Source organism: Lagopus leucura, unplaced genomic scaffold (genome assembly GCF_019238085.1).
Source record: "Lagopus leucura isolate 7727_CA_CO unplaced genomic scaffold, USGS_WTPT01 Super-Scaffold_100026, whole genome shotgun sequence".
NCBI classification, from domain to species: domain Eukaryota; kingdom Metazoa; phylum Chordata; class Aves; order Galliformes; family Phasianidae; genus Lagopus; species Lagopus leucura.
In genome coordinates, this window is record NW_024962277.1 from 2,407,490 (window position 1) to 2,422,133 (window position 14,644).

The 14,644-nt window shown below is 48.8% G+C and overlaps 1 protein-coding gene across 1 annotated transcript; it reads right to left on the reverse strand.

Moving 5' to 3' along the window:
- Positions 1-702: 702 nt before the first annotated feature.
- RPN1 (ribophorin I) lies at positions 703-8,253 on the reverse strand. The gene is given in 11 exon segments (XM_042880410.1): positions 703-1,299; positions 2,382-2,627; positions 3,079-3,198; positions 3,393-3,531; positions 3,779-3,878; positions 4,206-4,398; positions 5,311-5,520; positions 5,721-6,027; positions 7,363-7,427; positions 7,736-8,220; positions 8,223-8,253. Coding segments are annotated over 11 exon segments (2,079 nt in total). The 3' UTR covers positions 703-1,116.
- Between the last annotated feature and the right edge of the window lie 6,391 nt (positions 8,254-14,644).

Consider the following 14,644-nt stretch of genomic DNA (forward strand, 5'->3'; position numbering starts at 1 on the left):
GCATTATGGATTAATGATGATTTACTGGGCATTTAGTTGTTTGTCAGGCAGACTGAGAAGCCCTGAGCTGAGCTCGCTCCTTGTGCTCCAGTTCTGCTTGCCTGGGATTCTGGGGCATGGAAAAGCCCCTGGGCAGGATGTGGGGCCAGGTGCAATTATCATAGGTGTGGTGAAACTCTCTTTCTCCCTTTCCTCACCCAATGTTTTTTAAAAAGGGAAATAAGTATGCACTAATTGGCACCTTGAAAGCTGTCTGCTTCCTCAGCCACCAGCCCAGAGCCCTGGGCAACAGCAAGAGTTGAAACTGGAGTTTACTGATGTTTCTGAGGCCTGCCAAAAACGTGTGCCCTTCCAGCAGGTAAGAAAAAAAAGCTCTGGGAGAGTAAAAAGTTGTGTTTGTTTAGCAGAGGACTGCACTCCATCATGGTGAGTGGACTGTCAGGGAAGTGACAGGCAGTAGCAGTGGTCTGGAAGGGCTGGGGTGTGCCCAGCTGCAGAGTAGTGGTGTGTTGTGTTTTTGTTCCCTGGGAGGGTTTAAGTGTGTGTATATCTTTAGGAAAGGAGGGCTCGGCTCTCCTGCCTCAGTCAGGGCTGTGCAGGGTGGCAGAGCTGTGTGTTCCTGGACTATAGGCAGGGACGGAGACACCCAGCACCTCATCCACCCCCTCTCTGTCCCACCATGGAAAGGCAAGGCAGTGGCAGTTTTATCTCAAAGTAGAACAAAGGGTTCTTTTATTCTTTCTGGAGACACATTTTGATTTGCCGTGAGCACGTCTGTGCTCAGACTGGCTGGCTGTGTCGGCTTCATCAGGGCACATCTATACAGGGAAAACTGAAAGCAGGAGACTTCTGTCACCAGGCTGAGTTTCACTTCTAGGAAAGAAACCCTGTTACCAGCCAAACAGTATGATACTGTGGTCCCCTGCACAGCAGATGTTGCTGAGCAGACAGGCTCAACAGAACAATCTAAAAATAAAACATACTTGCAGATATTTTTCACATCAACTTTTTTCCTTAATTTTTCTGGGAAGGAGTTTTGGCTCAAAGTGTATCTACTCCCAGGCTTCTCATCTTCTTTCACGCCTCTCCCCTTCACCTGACTGCTATACTGGAGAGCTACAGCGCATCAAGGATGTTGTCAATTTTGGTGACCAGATCCTGACGCTTGTTGGAATGCATCTTCTCATTCTCAATGTATGTATCCTTCTTGAGCTTGCCAGCTACAAGCCGCTCAGCTTCCACTGAGGACTTCAAAACAAGTTCCTTGACTTGGCCATCCAGCTTCTGAATCTCACTTACCTTACAGGATAAAAGACAAAAGGAACATTAGAGAAGACAAAAACAAAAATCCTACATCCCTATAGTAAAGTTGGAATAGAAGAGATGATTGAGGTACAGCAAAAGATGAAGTCTGTGCTAAACAGAAATGTCTCCAATCCCTGCATGTTGCCTCCTGAGCTGTTGCCTCTTCCTGCCAACACATTATGAGGAACATCTCATGAATGGATAATTAAGCAGTGCAGATATAAAAGGGCACTAAGGACCCAGGAGCCATACTGGCAGGAGACGGATGCAATGACTGTTAAAGAGTGCTTAATGATGGGTTTTAAAGGCTTTAAGCTATATCACCACTATGACAGCTGGAAGATGTGCCCCTGCAGTTAATGTCAATGGTGTGCAAGAAGCAGCTCTATAATGACTTAGTTACCCCTTCGGGTAATAACAGATTAAGAAAAGTGTCTGTTGGTTGAAGGGATCTCAGTGATTAAAACATCCCCTGCTTGGGGTTAGGTGGCTGTTCCAGGTAAGTTCTGAAATACAGCAGATGCAGTGAGGTGTGCTCTCCGTACTGCAGCTTTCACAGAATGGCCAGGGTTGGAAGGGACCTCAAGGATCATGAATCTCCAGCTTTCAACATGGTACAGCAAAATACCCCCTGAGGAGCATCATGCTATGAAAAATCTATCAAATTTATACATGGAAGAAAACATGAGATTAGGGAGATATTAGCTTGGCTGGTGTCAGCAGTTGAGTCGTAACTGATGTTGGTGGTTTCCATTTTTGCCAATTGTCACCATAATGAGCAAAGTGAGCATTAAGACTGTTACAAAACCACTACCCATGCAGCAGGTTTTAGGGGCTGCTTAAGAAACAGCACAAGCAGCTGTTTAACAATGTGGCTGCATAACCAAGATTACTGCAAGTGGAAAAAAGAAAAAAAAACAAAATGTATCTTCACCCCCTCTGGCAGGGATCAAGCCAGTTTTTGCAGGGGAGAGGGAAAGATATAAGCTGCAGAAACTAAACACCACATTACAAGTCAGCTCAAATATCTGACTGAGCCAAAAGCAGGAGAGCTTCAGAAAATTAACATTTCTTACTTTATCACATAAGTCAGAGCCTTCTGTCTTCAGTTTAGACTGCAGAGCAGCTATTTCACTTGTCAGGGCCTTATGTTCTGTCTCCAAAGACTTCTTGCCACTATTCAGGGTGGAGATGTCCCGCGACTGTTTGTATTTATTCACTGCTTCATCAAAATGACGGTACAGCCCAAGTCTCTTGTTTACCAGAGTAAGCACTTGCTCTGTGATGCAGGCAACTTTCATCCTAGCTTCAGCAGCTGGATCCTGGAAGAAGACAGAAGAAAAGATCAAAGCAGTCCTATCTTTGATCTGCATTAAGCCATGCCTGCTATGTGCCACAAGACTGTTACAGCAATTGCACCCTTTGCAATTAGGTCAACTGACAGCAGCTAGGAAATGGTTCAAGTACTGACTAGGGCAAGCACCTTTCAGAAATTCAGCACAGCCCAACAAAGAGCTTCAAAAAAAAAAAAAAAAAAAGGCAAAAAAATTGCAGAAAGGTTTGCAGATGTCCTTGTTTATCAGGGACATCTTTTTTTTATCCAGGGGGCAAAATTCACATTAGCCATAATACACCAAACCCTGCGGGAATACCAAAACAGGGATCCACTTAAATGTCAAGTGGGAACAGTTGGAGAGAATTACTGGCATGAAAAATCTCTGACCGTTGCCTGAGTAAGACATTAACATTTGCAAAGGATTCTTCATACAGCACCTTAGTGATGGAGAAATCCAGCCTCACGTAGATGATCACAGTGAAGAACAAGATGTAAAAGGCTCCAACCACCAACAGAGGTTCCTGCAGCATCAGTATTTTATTGAAGGTGTAATGAACCTACGAGAGAAGTTTGAAATGCTGAGCAGTGACCCACGTTGGCACAGGACAGAACACCTCAGGCAGCAGCAGAACTAGCTGTGCAGTTAAGGAGGCGTTCATTTCTGAAACCAAACATGAATGTTTTGACCATCATGATAAATGCAGAGGAAGCCCCACTGGTCAGGCAAACCTCGCAGGGTGGCTGTGCTCACCACTATGTCTTGGATGTGCTGCTCCACCAGGTTGCTCTTGTGTGCTACAATAACTGGGCGTCCAAAAGTGTCCAGGTACGTGTAGTGAAGCTCATCTGAAGCACGATTGATTTCATAAGGGCTGTCCACGTGGATATTCCTGTGGATAAAGCCAGACAGTCCTGTCTGAGGCTATGCTGGGACTTGACTGGTCAACTGTGGACTCCATCACAAGGCCAATTATGCAATTTAAACATCACTCTAGAAGGAAGCAAAGCTGTCTTCCAAGATCTCTACATGTCTAATCACTGTGCTGTTTCACTGTCTTCAGGCCATCAGAGCAGCCAAAGTAACTGCTACCAATACAGCATCTTCTACGGCAACAAACCAGGAGTAATGGCACTTACTTGGCACCTTCTGGCAGTACGATCTTGACAGTCAGAGAATCTGTAACTTGCTCGTCAAACACGTGGTCCACAAACCTCATTTTCAGGGCATACTGATCACCTAGGAGAGTACAGACCACGGAGTGGTTATGTTTCAAAGAACAAGGAGCAAGCCTGAAGCTCAGCTCCTATTAGAAGCAAAACCAGAACTCAGACAGATGCATCACACAGCAGGGGGCACTAGCTCACTCAAATACGTTTTAAACAGATGTCTCCAAAAACCTGTAGGAAGCACAGAAAAGAGGGATGGATTTGCATATTCTAGAAATAACTCCTAGCAACAATTGCTAAGGTACAGCATACTATGGCTTTGAATTTGTTACTGTACTGCAACCACCTTCACATGCAGAGGAAAAGATTTCTTATTCCCTTTGCCCAAACCACCCACCAAGATTGTAGAGGTATTCGTAGCTTGGCAGGTTATAACCAATGATGTAATGGGTTTTCCATCCTCCAAAAAGTGGGAAACGGGGACGGATCTCCATCTCAACAGAGTCATCCAGGACCAGCAAGTGGCTGGTGGAGATGTTTCCGATTTCATCTCTGTAATAGACATCCTGAGCAGCAGCTGGGAGAATGGTCTGTATGAAGAGAAGCAACAGTCAGTTCTGACAAAACCAGCAACAGCTGTAAAGCATCAGAAAACAGTGCTCCCACGAGACAACAAAATGCCATTCAGCACTAAGAGGCAAAACTGCGCTATTCCAAGTGCTCAGTCACTGCAGTGACTGCCAGTACCCAATTTACCTGGCCTATAAGTGAGTGTGGAAAACCAGGGCTTTCTCCAGCCCACATTCAAATATTCCAGACAGCAACGGATTTCATCGCACCTACCAGAACAGCAATTCTCTTTTCACTCCAGCTCACTGCTCCTAGCTCACTGAGCTTGCTGGTTTATGCACAGCAAAATGAGATTTCTGTTTGGCTGCATCACCTAGCAGAATTACATCAATCAATTCTGGAGGCCTCAAGCAGTGAGGAAGGTTTTGGTTCAGATGAAGACATAAAATACTTTCTCATATCTGGCTAGCAGAGCCACAGCTTTACCTTTTGTTAAGTGTTTTATGATTAAGGAATGGATGGGTGAGTTTCCAATTATTGCTCAACATGCTATGATAGAAAAGGCAACTCTGAAAACAGGAGGGTGGGGAAAGGATGAAAGGCCCTTGTGTAGTGGAAACAGGAAACTGGAACTGTTAATGCATTTGATTAAGGGGTGTAAGACAGTTCTTGAGACTGGAAGGTTAAGAGCGCAGAGAGACACTACATGCCTGGCATATGCAGCTTCTTTGGCCACCAGATGAAATAAGGCATATAACCTCCAATTTCCATTTCCAAAAGCCACTTTTGGCTTTTTGGAATGATCCTTCTCTGAAAACAGATGAGAGCTTTAATAATCCCTTATTACTCAGAACTGGGTATTTATTTATATGTTTAAATCTAGGGATACGAGGAAGAAGCCATGGTATGAACAGGTGATGCAAAATGCCAACCTTGAAAGATTTGACAGAAGAGATTCCGCTGTCTGGTTGTCTCTGGTAGTCATATCTGGAGAAGGGCCCTTTCAGCACTGCTCCCGTGTGCTTTAAATCAACTGTCTCTTCAACTGCAATATTTCCCCAGTGGGATACCTCAATGACTCGGGTCATACTGGTGATGGTCAGGAATGGACTGTTGTTTTCATAGTGCACCTTCAGAGTGTCCTAGCAGAAAGAGAAAGCAAGTGACTAACCCAAAGTGAGGAGCAACTTCCCCTTCCTTCCAATTACGGGTCTCTATGTCCCCAAGAGAAACTTCCTCAACAAACTCTACACAGGTAGAAGTTGTTTCTTCTGCTTGAGCCACCCCAGCCCAACCTACATACCAGGTGCCATGGTCACAATTTCTCTATGCAGGCATTTACCTGGCTATATGGAGGGATGTCCTTGAAGGGACCATACTCAATCATGTCTTCTGTGCGGGAAGGGTTTCCCAGCTTGGTGTAACTCTCCACATTCCTTGAGGCCAGTTTGACACGAGTTGTTTGGGTTTTGGTGAAGTATGGCGAGTAGAAATAGTGATTTCCTTCAAAGACCACAAATTGCTTCTCGCTCTGGGTAATGTGAGTGGGGTAGGGCTGCAGGACGTGCGTGAAAACCATTTCAACAGAGACACGGACCTTGGCCCCAGGTGCCAAAGGAGATGGCAGCTTCACAGTGAAAAACTTCCCACTGCAAAGAAGAAGAGGCAGTGAGATCTCCCCAAAACAACAATCAGATCCAACCCTCTGCGAGATCCCCTGTGCATGGAAACACCTAAGATTCTGTATTGGATATATATGGTGTGCGATTGGGGACAATGTTATATTTGCTCCTCAGAGGCCTCATTCAAGAGGGTGAGCTTATTCTGTACCAAGAGGGCAGCACGAGGGAAAACACAGGGTGAACTGTGTTCAGGCACAATTATAGCCTCTTTCCCAGATATCTGGGTATCGTTTTGGTACTGGAATGGTGTTACGCTCCTGTCTCTAGTTCTGCATTTATAATGCATGCTTCAGTGGCATTTTCCCATTCTCCAGATGACAAGAACGATATGAATCAGAGACAGCATGTGCAAATGTGCTTAAGATGTCTATAATTTGTCTTCTGAACATGTTCCACCAAATCTTTATTTTCAGCTTTTGCCCACAGGAGCTGAAACCATGGCACTGTTAGAAAATGATCACAGTCTTGGAATGGGGTACTACACAACGCATTGAGGTTTCACCAAACTGCTAAGTATGTACCAGGCGGACTGAGGTGATGTGAGCAGCATGTGGATTTCACGCCACGCCTGGTGTCCCACATGCAGAACAACATGAGGCTTCCTGCTATCAGGAACCCTGATCCACCTGACCAGTGTAACTGCACAGCTACCATTCCCTTAACATTCATCAGCACTGCACTGTTGACCCACTTTTTAAAAGATCCTTTATTTCTCAGCACGGCTTAGAAATCATGTGCTGGTCCTGTCTTACAACCCATGCACAGCATCCCAAAGTTGGCAGAGCAGAGCCCCGGGCACAAGACAGTGTTCTCTGTCCCTGCAGCAGGAATTGCAGTACCCCACACACTGTATTACTTCCCACATCACAGACTAAGAACAGTGCTTGGGGACACGGCCAAAGAGCATTTCTAATTTGTCGTCATTGCTGCCAATCATCTGAGACCCCAAAAGGCATTACTGCAGCTATAATTCTTCCCACCTGCTGCTCTTTAATGAAGGAACGGGATGTTACTTAGGGATGTGGTTGAGCAGGCATGGTGGTGACGGGCTGACGGTTCGAATGAATGATCTTAGAGGTCTTTTCCAGTGTTAACGATTCTCTGATTCTTACGGGGCCTGCAGGCAGCAGGACCTGGGCCTGGCTGCTCCTTAGCCCTGCAGTCAGCACGGAGCACATCTCAGCAACGAGCACGGGGCTCTCCCTGCGCACGGAGCTGTGGAGCACTTCCGTCTCACCCCGCGGACAGCGCTGCAGCCCAGATGTGTAACTGCAGGTACAGTCCTCTGAGGGTGACACTCACCTTTTCCCCTTCACTTTCGTCTCTTTCACTTCCAAGATGTTCTCCTCCTCTTCCTCGCCCTTCACCTGTTCCAGAACACACCGATCAACGCGCTGCCCTTTCAATCACCGAAGGCAGCCGGGTCGGACCCCAGACGTGGCTTTTAAAGGGCCGTTCCCGCAGAAGCTGACAAGAAGCACCCGCCGCTCTCCCGCTGCCCGGACTCAGCACCTCGGCCCGCTTTGTTCCTCCCGATCTCGGCAGGTCCTCCCGCTGCCGACGTGTCCCGGCGGGGCGGCTCGGGGCGCGGCGCTGTGCCGACGTGGCCCTGCAGCCCCGGGCCGTGCTGCGGCTGTCCCGGTTCGCGGGGCTCCCCACCGCTTCCCGCACTCACCTGCACGCCCAGGTAGGCCAGGCGCGGCTCCAGGCCCGGCTCCAGCGCCAGCAGGAAGGAGGAGGCGGCGGGGCCGCCCGGTGCGTTGGCCAGGCTGAGCTCAGCCGACACCTTGGCCAGGTGCGTGCTCAGGTCCACGGTGCGCCGCGCCTCCTCCAGCTGCAGGTCGGCGGCGGCGGCGGCCCACACGGCCGCCAGGCAGAGGAGCAGGCGGCAACACAGCCCCGCCATGGCCGACGCGTGCACGGGGAGGGCACAAGATGGCGGCGCCCGCGCTGTACGGGGAGGGCACAAGATGGCGGCGCCCAGCGGCATAGGAGACGCGCGATGGCGGCGCCCGGCAGCGCGTGAGGCCCCCGGCGGGGAAGGTGGCCGTGCGAGTGCCTGAGTAAAAAAACGGGGCCGGAGGCGTGGTGCTTTGTGCTGTCCGCGTTGCAGAGAAAAGCGGAGGGCGATGTTGTCTGCCGTGACCGCTGTGGGTACGACCCCGCGGGACAACGGGCCGTGAGCGTTTTCATAACGTGCTTCAGGCCCTGGCCTTGGTTTAATATGTTGACGCGAGCTGCAGAGATAATGCTCTGAATTGGGCTGAGGTTGCCAAGGGTCGGATCGGAAGCGGATTTCCTACATGAGTTTGGAGCTGGAGTCACACGGCCCCTTGGCAGCGGTGAAACGAAGTGGGACGTTTCGTGGTGTGTTACGTTCTGAACAGCGTCACCTCTGAAGCAGCCTGCTGGCTCTGATCCAGGCTTTGCACAGCACTGCTGCATTTTAGGGCTCCCTCTGGGTGTCCGTGTGGGTTTTGTGTGGAAGTGTCCTCTCCAGGAGCAGCTGTCCCTGCCCTTCCTCCAACCCCAGCCTCTGTGCCACAGGGAGTAAATGAACTCCAGACTGCCTTTATTTCCCCTCTCTCCCTCAGGGAGATTTCTCCTGGCAAACGGAGGGAAAGAAATAATACACATTCCATTGTGTCTGAAGATAATTGGGTTTCAGTTGTTATATCCAGGGCCAAAAGTTGGATTTGGCCCAGATCCTGACTCTGAGCTAGCTGGCAAACACGGCATTCCTAAACCTGACCCATCCCAGACCCCAGAGTGCTCTGAGTCAGGCTGTGATACGCTCACCCCATGCTCAGATCCATTCCTAACTGTGATAATTGAGTCATGCTGAGTCTGTGTAGCATCTGCTCCCAGCTCTACCACATTGTCTAAATTTATCCTTAGGCTCAAAAGCCACTGCTTTTAGGATTCTTGCTTGCAGAACAGGTTTTGCTTGCAGGCCCCTCTCACTGCTGTCCTGCACCCAGTGTGGATGTGGTGTAACATGGTACCAGGCTACAGCTACTTGTGCTGAGTTAAGGCTCTCAGAAGGCACAAGAGAAACTCTGGCTAGGTTTGCTGGTTACATCTGCTCAAGCAGGAAGGGAGAGGCTGGGTTTAAACATGAGAAGTGCTGCGGGACCCTGGCCAGATGCTGCACACTAATTGTTCCAGGCTGCAGGGCCAGCATTCCTTGTCTTAGCCAGTCCCCATGCCCCAGCGAGGTAGCTCAGCTCCTCTGCCATCTGCAAAGCATGTGGTGCAGGGAAAGTGTGTCACCCTCAGGGACACCGAGCACTGGGAGGGGATGGAGCTGGTGCCAGCCCAGCATCTGCTGGGCCTGAGGGGCAAGAGCAGTCTGCCAGAGGGATGCAGAAGCATTCCTCTCTCTCCATTAGCCCCAGACCATTGAGGTTTTGCAGTTCCAGCCCTGAGGCTATAGGTAAGACTGACAGCTGAGTTTGCTTAGCCTTGCTGAGGCCCTTGAGAAACAGATGGGGAAAAAAGAAAAAAAATAAAATAAAATAAAATTCCAATTTTGTTATTTTTACAACCTCATTTTTCAGCTAATCAGCACAACTCACGCACAGCTTTTGCCAAGGAAAACATGCTGCGATTTCTGGTTCGGGCTCAGGAGAGGTGGGTCTGGAGGGGGCTGTTTGGGGCTCACTGCTGCCCTGTGTTCATAAGCCCTGAAAATGTGTCCTGCTTCCACAGAGACAATGCTAAAGGGTGTTTTATCTGTACAAAAAGAAATTTTTTTCTTAGATGTTTAATGCTTCCTAGAAATGTAACTGAAATGGCTACAGATGAGCACTGGTGGTCTGCTTGTAGAAGAAATCTACACAAGCAGGTGAAATGCTTGAGCATAGAAGGGGATGTTGCCCATTTGAAGAGATGGCTTCAGTTCGGCTGGGTTTGGGTTTTGTTGCAGGATCAGACCATACTTTGGAGACAGGAACTGAGCAAGTTTGATTATATGAGAAAATCAGGGTGTGATCACAGCTGCCACTAACGTACCTCCGAGTGCTGGCAGGGCCTGATAACACACAACATTCAAACCGCTCTTAACGTGTGATCCGGCCCTTTGCATCACACCCCTGCTTGAAAATGCCTTTGGCAGATTGGATCCTGCAAAGCCAGAGAAGGCATAAGGGGAACAGAGTGCAAATCTTGGCTTGAAATGTTAAATTCTGCCTTTCCGCAGCGCCAGCAGCGCAGGGAGGCTGCTATCCTGCCAAGCTCTACGGCTCACGTCCCTCAGCCTTCCCTGCCGTGCCGCGCTCCGCGGCCATGCCCCTCGCTCTGCCCCAGCTTTGCTGCGCTCGCCCCCGCCAGCCCTTTGTGTCCGCATCCCGCCGCCAGGGGGCGCCCAAGCGTCCCTCAAGCCGAGGAGCGCGGCGGGGGCGATGCGGTAGCGCAGCCCCGCCCCTTGGTGAATACCGTGCGCTACGCCGCTGGCGCACGGAGCTGCGCGCATCAGTCCGGCCGTGTGGTTCGGTGTGACCCCTGTCATCAGTGGCACTGCGTTTTCCTTTCTGATCCTTTAAGGCCCTGCAAACGTGGGTGCTAGGAGTCACCTCATATCTAGTGCAGTCCCAGGGCCGTGATCCTGTGTTTGGTGTCAGCAGGGCGTGCTGAGGCATAGTCCCATGTTGCTTGCTCTGTTTCTTGGTGCAATAACTGAGCTCCTATCTTTGCACGGAACTTCTCAGCTTTTCTCAGGAAAGCAGAGCACTTGATGTGTATTTATCTTGGAAGCTTTTTTTTTTTCTTTTTTCTTTTTGTGGAGTGTGTTTTCTGTTTGCCAGAAATTCAAGCAGGGACATGAAACCAGTTCTGAGCACTGGAATAATTATTGAAGCTTTAACATCCAGCCACAACCATTTCAGTTTTAGATGATAGTGTTTTGCTGGACATACCTTCAATTTGGTGGCTCAAGGATTCGCAAACAATGAGTCATAACTCCCTGGGATCGAAATTGCAGCTGCTGGGGCACCAAGCATTGAAAAGTGTGGTCCAAGATAGAGCAAAGTAAACCTCACTGCCCACACACCCTTATCCTTCAAGGCTGAGTATCTTTGCAACACTCTTCAAAAACATGCACACAAAATTATACGGTTGCTATTGATACAGAACTTACTTCTCCTTTTAGAGCAGATAAGAGGGGATTGCGAAAATCTGTGATTTGAAAGAACTGAAACAGATGGACCTGAGGCCAATATGCAGCACCCTGTGCTTGCAGGGAGGCGGCTGGATTGTGAGAAAGGTGTTGTGCTATGGTATGTGGCCATGCCCTTCTGCCCAAAGAGCCCCCAGGGCCTCTGCAGACCACGTCTGGCCCTTCACATCCAGGATGGACCTGCATAAAGCGTGTGGAGGTGGTTTGGTTCCAACTCAAGGAGAGCTTCCCCTCTTCGAAATGCCTATGGGACACTTTTTTGGCATTGACTGACTGCTAAAGAAGCTGCCTGCAAGTCACCTGTACCATAAAATATCCCACGTGCAGCGCTCACATGGCATCAGGGTCCTGTCGTGTGACACATTCTGGGTACAACAGCATGACACAGCCACCTTTGCCACAAAACCGCCTGGCTGCGGGGCTCATGCGGCTGGTCTGTGCAAGGGAGAGTGGCAGGATACAACCTATTGGTCCTGCTGGCTGTTACAGGCCTGTCTGGCCTGGCCCTGTGGCTGCAAATGCACTTATGTCATGAGCTGGGAGATCTCAGACACACCAGACCTTCGCTCTCATGGCTTCAGAACCTGGTAAGAACAGAACAAGCTGCTGTAACAAAAGCTTGATTCCTGAAGAGACGTCAGTTCTGCAAAGGCCTGTGCCATTCTGTGCTGGCTGTGTGCACTGCTCTCTATTTTTATAGAATTTCTAGGGTTTAAAACATTATTTACAAATGTCCCTATTTAGAGGGACCTAGATCTGACAAGGTTACTGACTCACTTCAGCCTTAGGGAAGTTACTTCACCCCTGGATCATCTTTTCCATTTGAGTACTGAGACCAATCATGTAAAATTACCCGGCAGACTGCCAATGCAGCTGTAAAAATTAATTACCCAGTATTTAGCACTGCGTAAGAAGTGGGAAGCTGCTGCTGTTGGAGAATCTCTGTACCAGGGAGGCCAACTCAGAGACCCACAGGTTCTCAAGTGACGGTCACTATTTGTGGGACGGCCTCTTGACATGAATGGAATGTCGGCACCTTTCTGCTCCCTAGCCTGAAGTCTGAACTACAAAAACTTGCCTTTGTCCTTTGACACTTGAGTTTTCTGTGGGTTTTGGCTCCCACCAGTCCAGGCTCCAGGTCGCTGTGGTGGTGACGAAGCTGTGTGGTGGCTGTTTTACTTTGGCACTTTACATTTTACAGAGGCAGACAATTGCTTCTCCCCGCTTGCCATGCCACAGCCAGCACAGGCACTCTAAGATCTAAGAGAATGTCCCTGTGAGTCTCAGGCCTCAACAGATGCATTTAGACCCTTTATCAGTGCTTTGTTTTTATGATGTTCAGCCTCCAGCAGCTGCATTTCATCAGTGAGCAGAGATGCCAGTAATCCCTTGTGCTGTACCTAGCATTCCCTGCACCTCAAGAGAAGCGTGGATTAGAGAGATCTGGCATAAGATAACATGATTGCAGTCGCTTCCTGTGGTTGGTATCTGGTGATCTAGTCTTGTCAAGAGCTGGAATTTTACTTTCATGTGTTGCTGCTGTAAGATTTAGAAATCAGCTAAGGACTGCAAAGGAGAAAGCATCAGTAGATTACCAGAGCAGTATTTGTACTGCAGGCAGGGATTAGAGAAGAGGGCAGGCGAAAGACTACAGCTGTGCTTTTGCCAGTGGAAATGCTTATGTGGTCATGTAAGAGCAGATTTCTAGTGAACAAAATGCCAGAAGAAGCAGGGTGAATCTGGTTTAGCTTGGAGTACAAAAAGGAGATATTGTGTGTTTGCTGCCGCTTAGTTCCTTTTTTAAATTTTATTTTAGCAAGTCCTAGCATTATAATGATAATTTGAGGAAGCTGGCCTGGAAAGCAAAAGATGGCAAGAGAAAAACATTGCAAAGCTCCTGAGAGGAAGCTTCACACATGGATGGCAGGACGGTCAGCTGGAGCTTTATTTTTCCAGACCCAAGAGGCAACAAAGGATCCCAGGGCTGTGACCAGCAATGAGGAGGAGGGACTGCAGGACTCAGGTGAGCCAAAATATGCTGGGTAAGTACTAGAAGAATGAGCAGGCTCCCCCCAAGCTTTAACATCACAGATGGTCCAAGGTGAGGTGGCCGTATGTCCATGGGAAGTGTGTGAGTGCATTAGAAACTATGAGAAACATCAGCTAAGCCAAGGTGTAGGTTAGCCCCCTGGATCTCTCTGCAGGCCCCTCTGAAATCAGCACATAATGAGTGTTTTTGTATTCAGGCTATTTCTCTCACTGCCATTTCATGGACTGGCAAGAGGAAGGGGAGGATCCCTTTCAGTCCAAGGACACGCAAAGAGATGGTGTTTTATTGTCCCTAATTGGATGGGACAGAGATTAGATGTCACAAAGGGAACAAATCAAAGCTGGAGACGTTCTTACTTCCTGGTTCAGTGGGATAAGTGCCTGAAATATGTTGAGGTTTCTGCAGTGGTAAATGTTTGTTTGCTATAATATGATGGATCTGCTAATCTCTGTAAAGGTTCCTCAAAGGCAGCAAACTTCTTTCTTCTAAGCAATGTTAGTGATGGGGAACAATTGGCTTTGTGCTTTAAACCGATCAATTTTTATAAGGTTTCATTGAGTTTTTATATTATCAATTGAGTGGTCAGATATGAAACACCATTTTCTTCACAGGCTACAGCATTTAGTCGTGCTGTTCACTGCATAATGCTCTGGTGTCTCCTGAGCCACGTGTTTATTCTGGTGGGGAAGTGTGTGTGCTGTCTGTACAGCCAGGTAAAACGCAGAAGCCACCACTCAGCACTTCCATTTACCTCTTTCTTACCACTGTCTCTTTGCTTTCAACCACAGCCAACCTAACTGTCATCTGTGCCAAATTACAAGCACCCGGGCCACATCACAAGGTCCTCCCTGCAGACATTCATTCTCCTGAGTGCCAGCATTCACGTGTTCTTCAAGGCAGCAGGACTTTGCCTCGTCAGCCTGAGCAAATGCAGCATTTCCACAGTGGACCAGAAACTCATCACGGATGGCTATTGCATGACACAGCTGCTGGTTGTGCCAAGAAAGCCAGTAACACAGGAACTCAGTGCGAGGTTATCCTCTGTGTAACAAAAGCACTTAATAGATGGTGCCAGGATCGCTCTGCGATAGAGAGGGAAGGAGGAAATCTCACCCACGGGCCTTGATTGCTTTTCGTAGTGTGTAAAAAGAAAGAAAAATGAAAGTTTTAGGCACGAGAGCAGGGGAACGCTCTATAGCACAGCTCTCACGCCTGCTGCTAACAGCCCAGCGTGTGCCTTCACTTAAAGGAAACTGGCAGGGCCAGGAGTGCTGTGCCCCACCAGCTGCTGCTGTGCCCAAAGCTGCAGTCCTGGGGCTCAGCTGTGAACCGCAGACCTGCACGATCATCAGATCGTT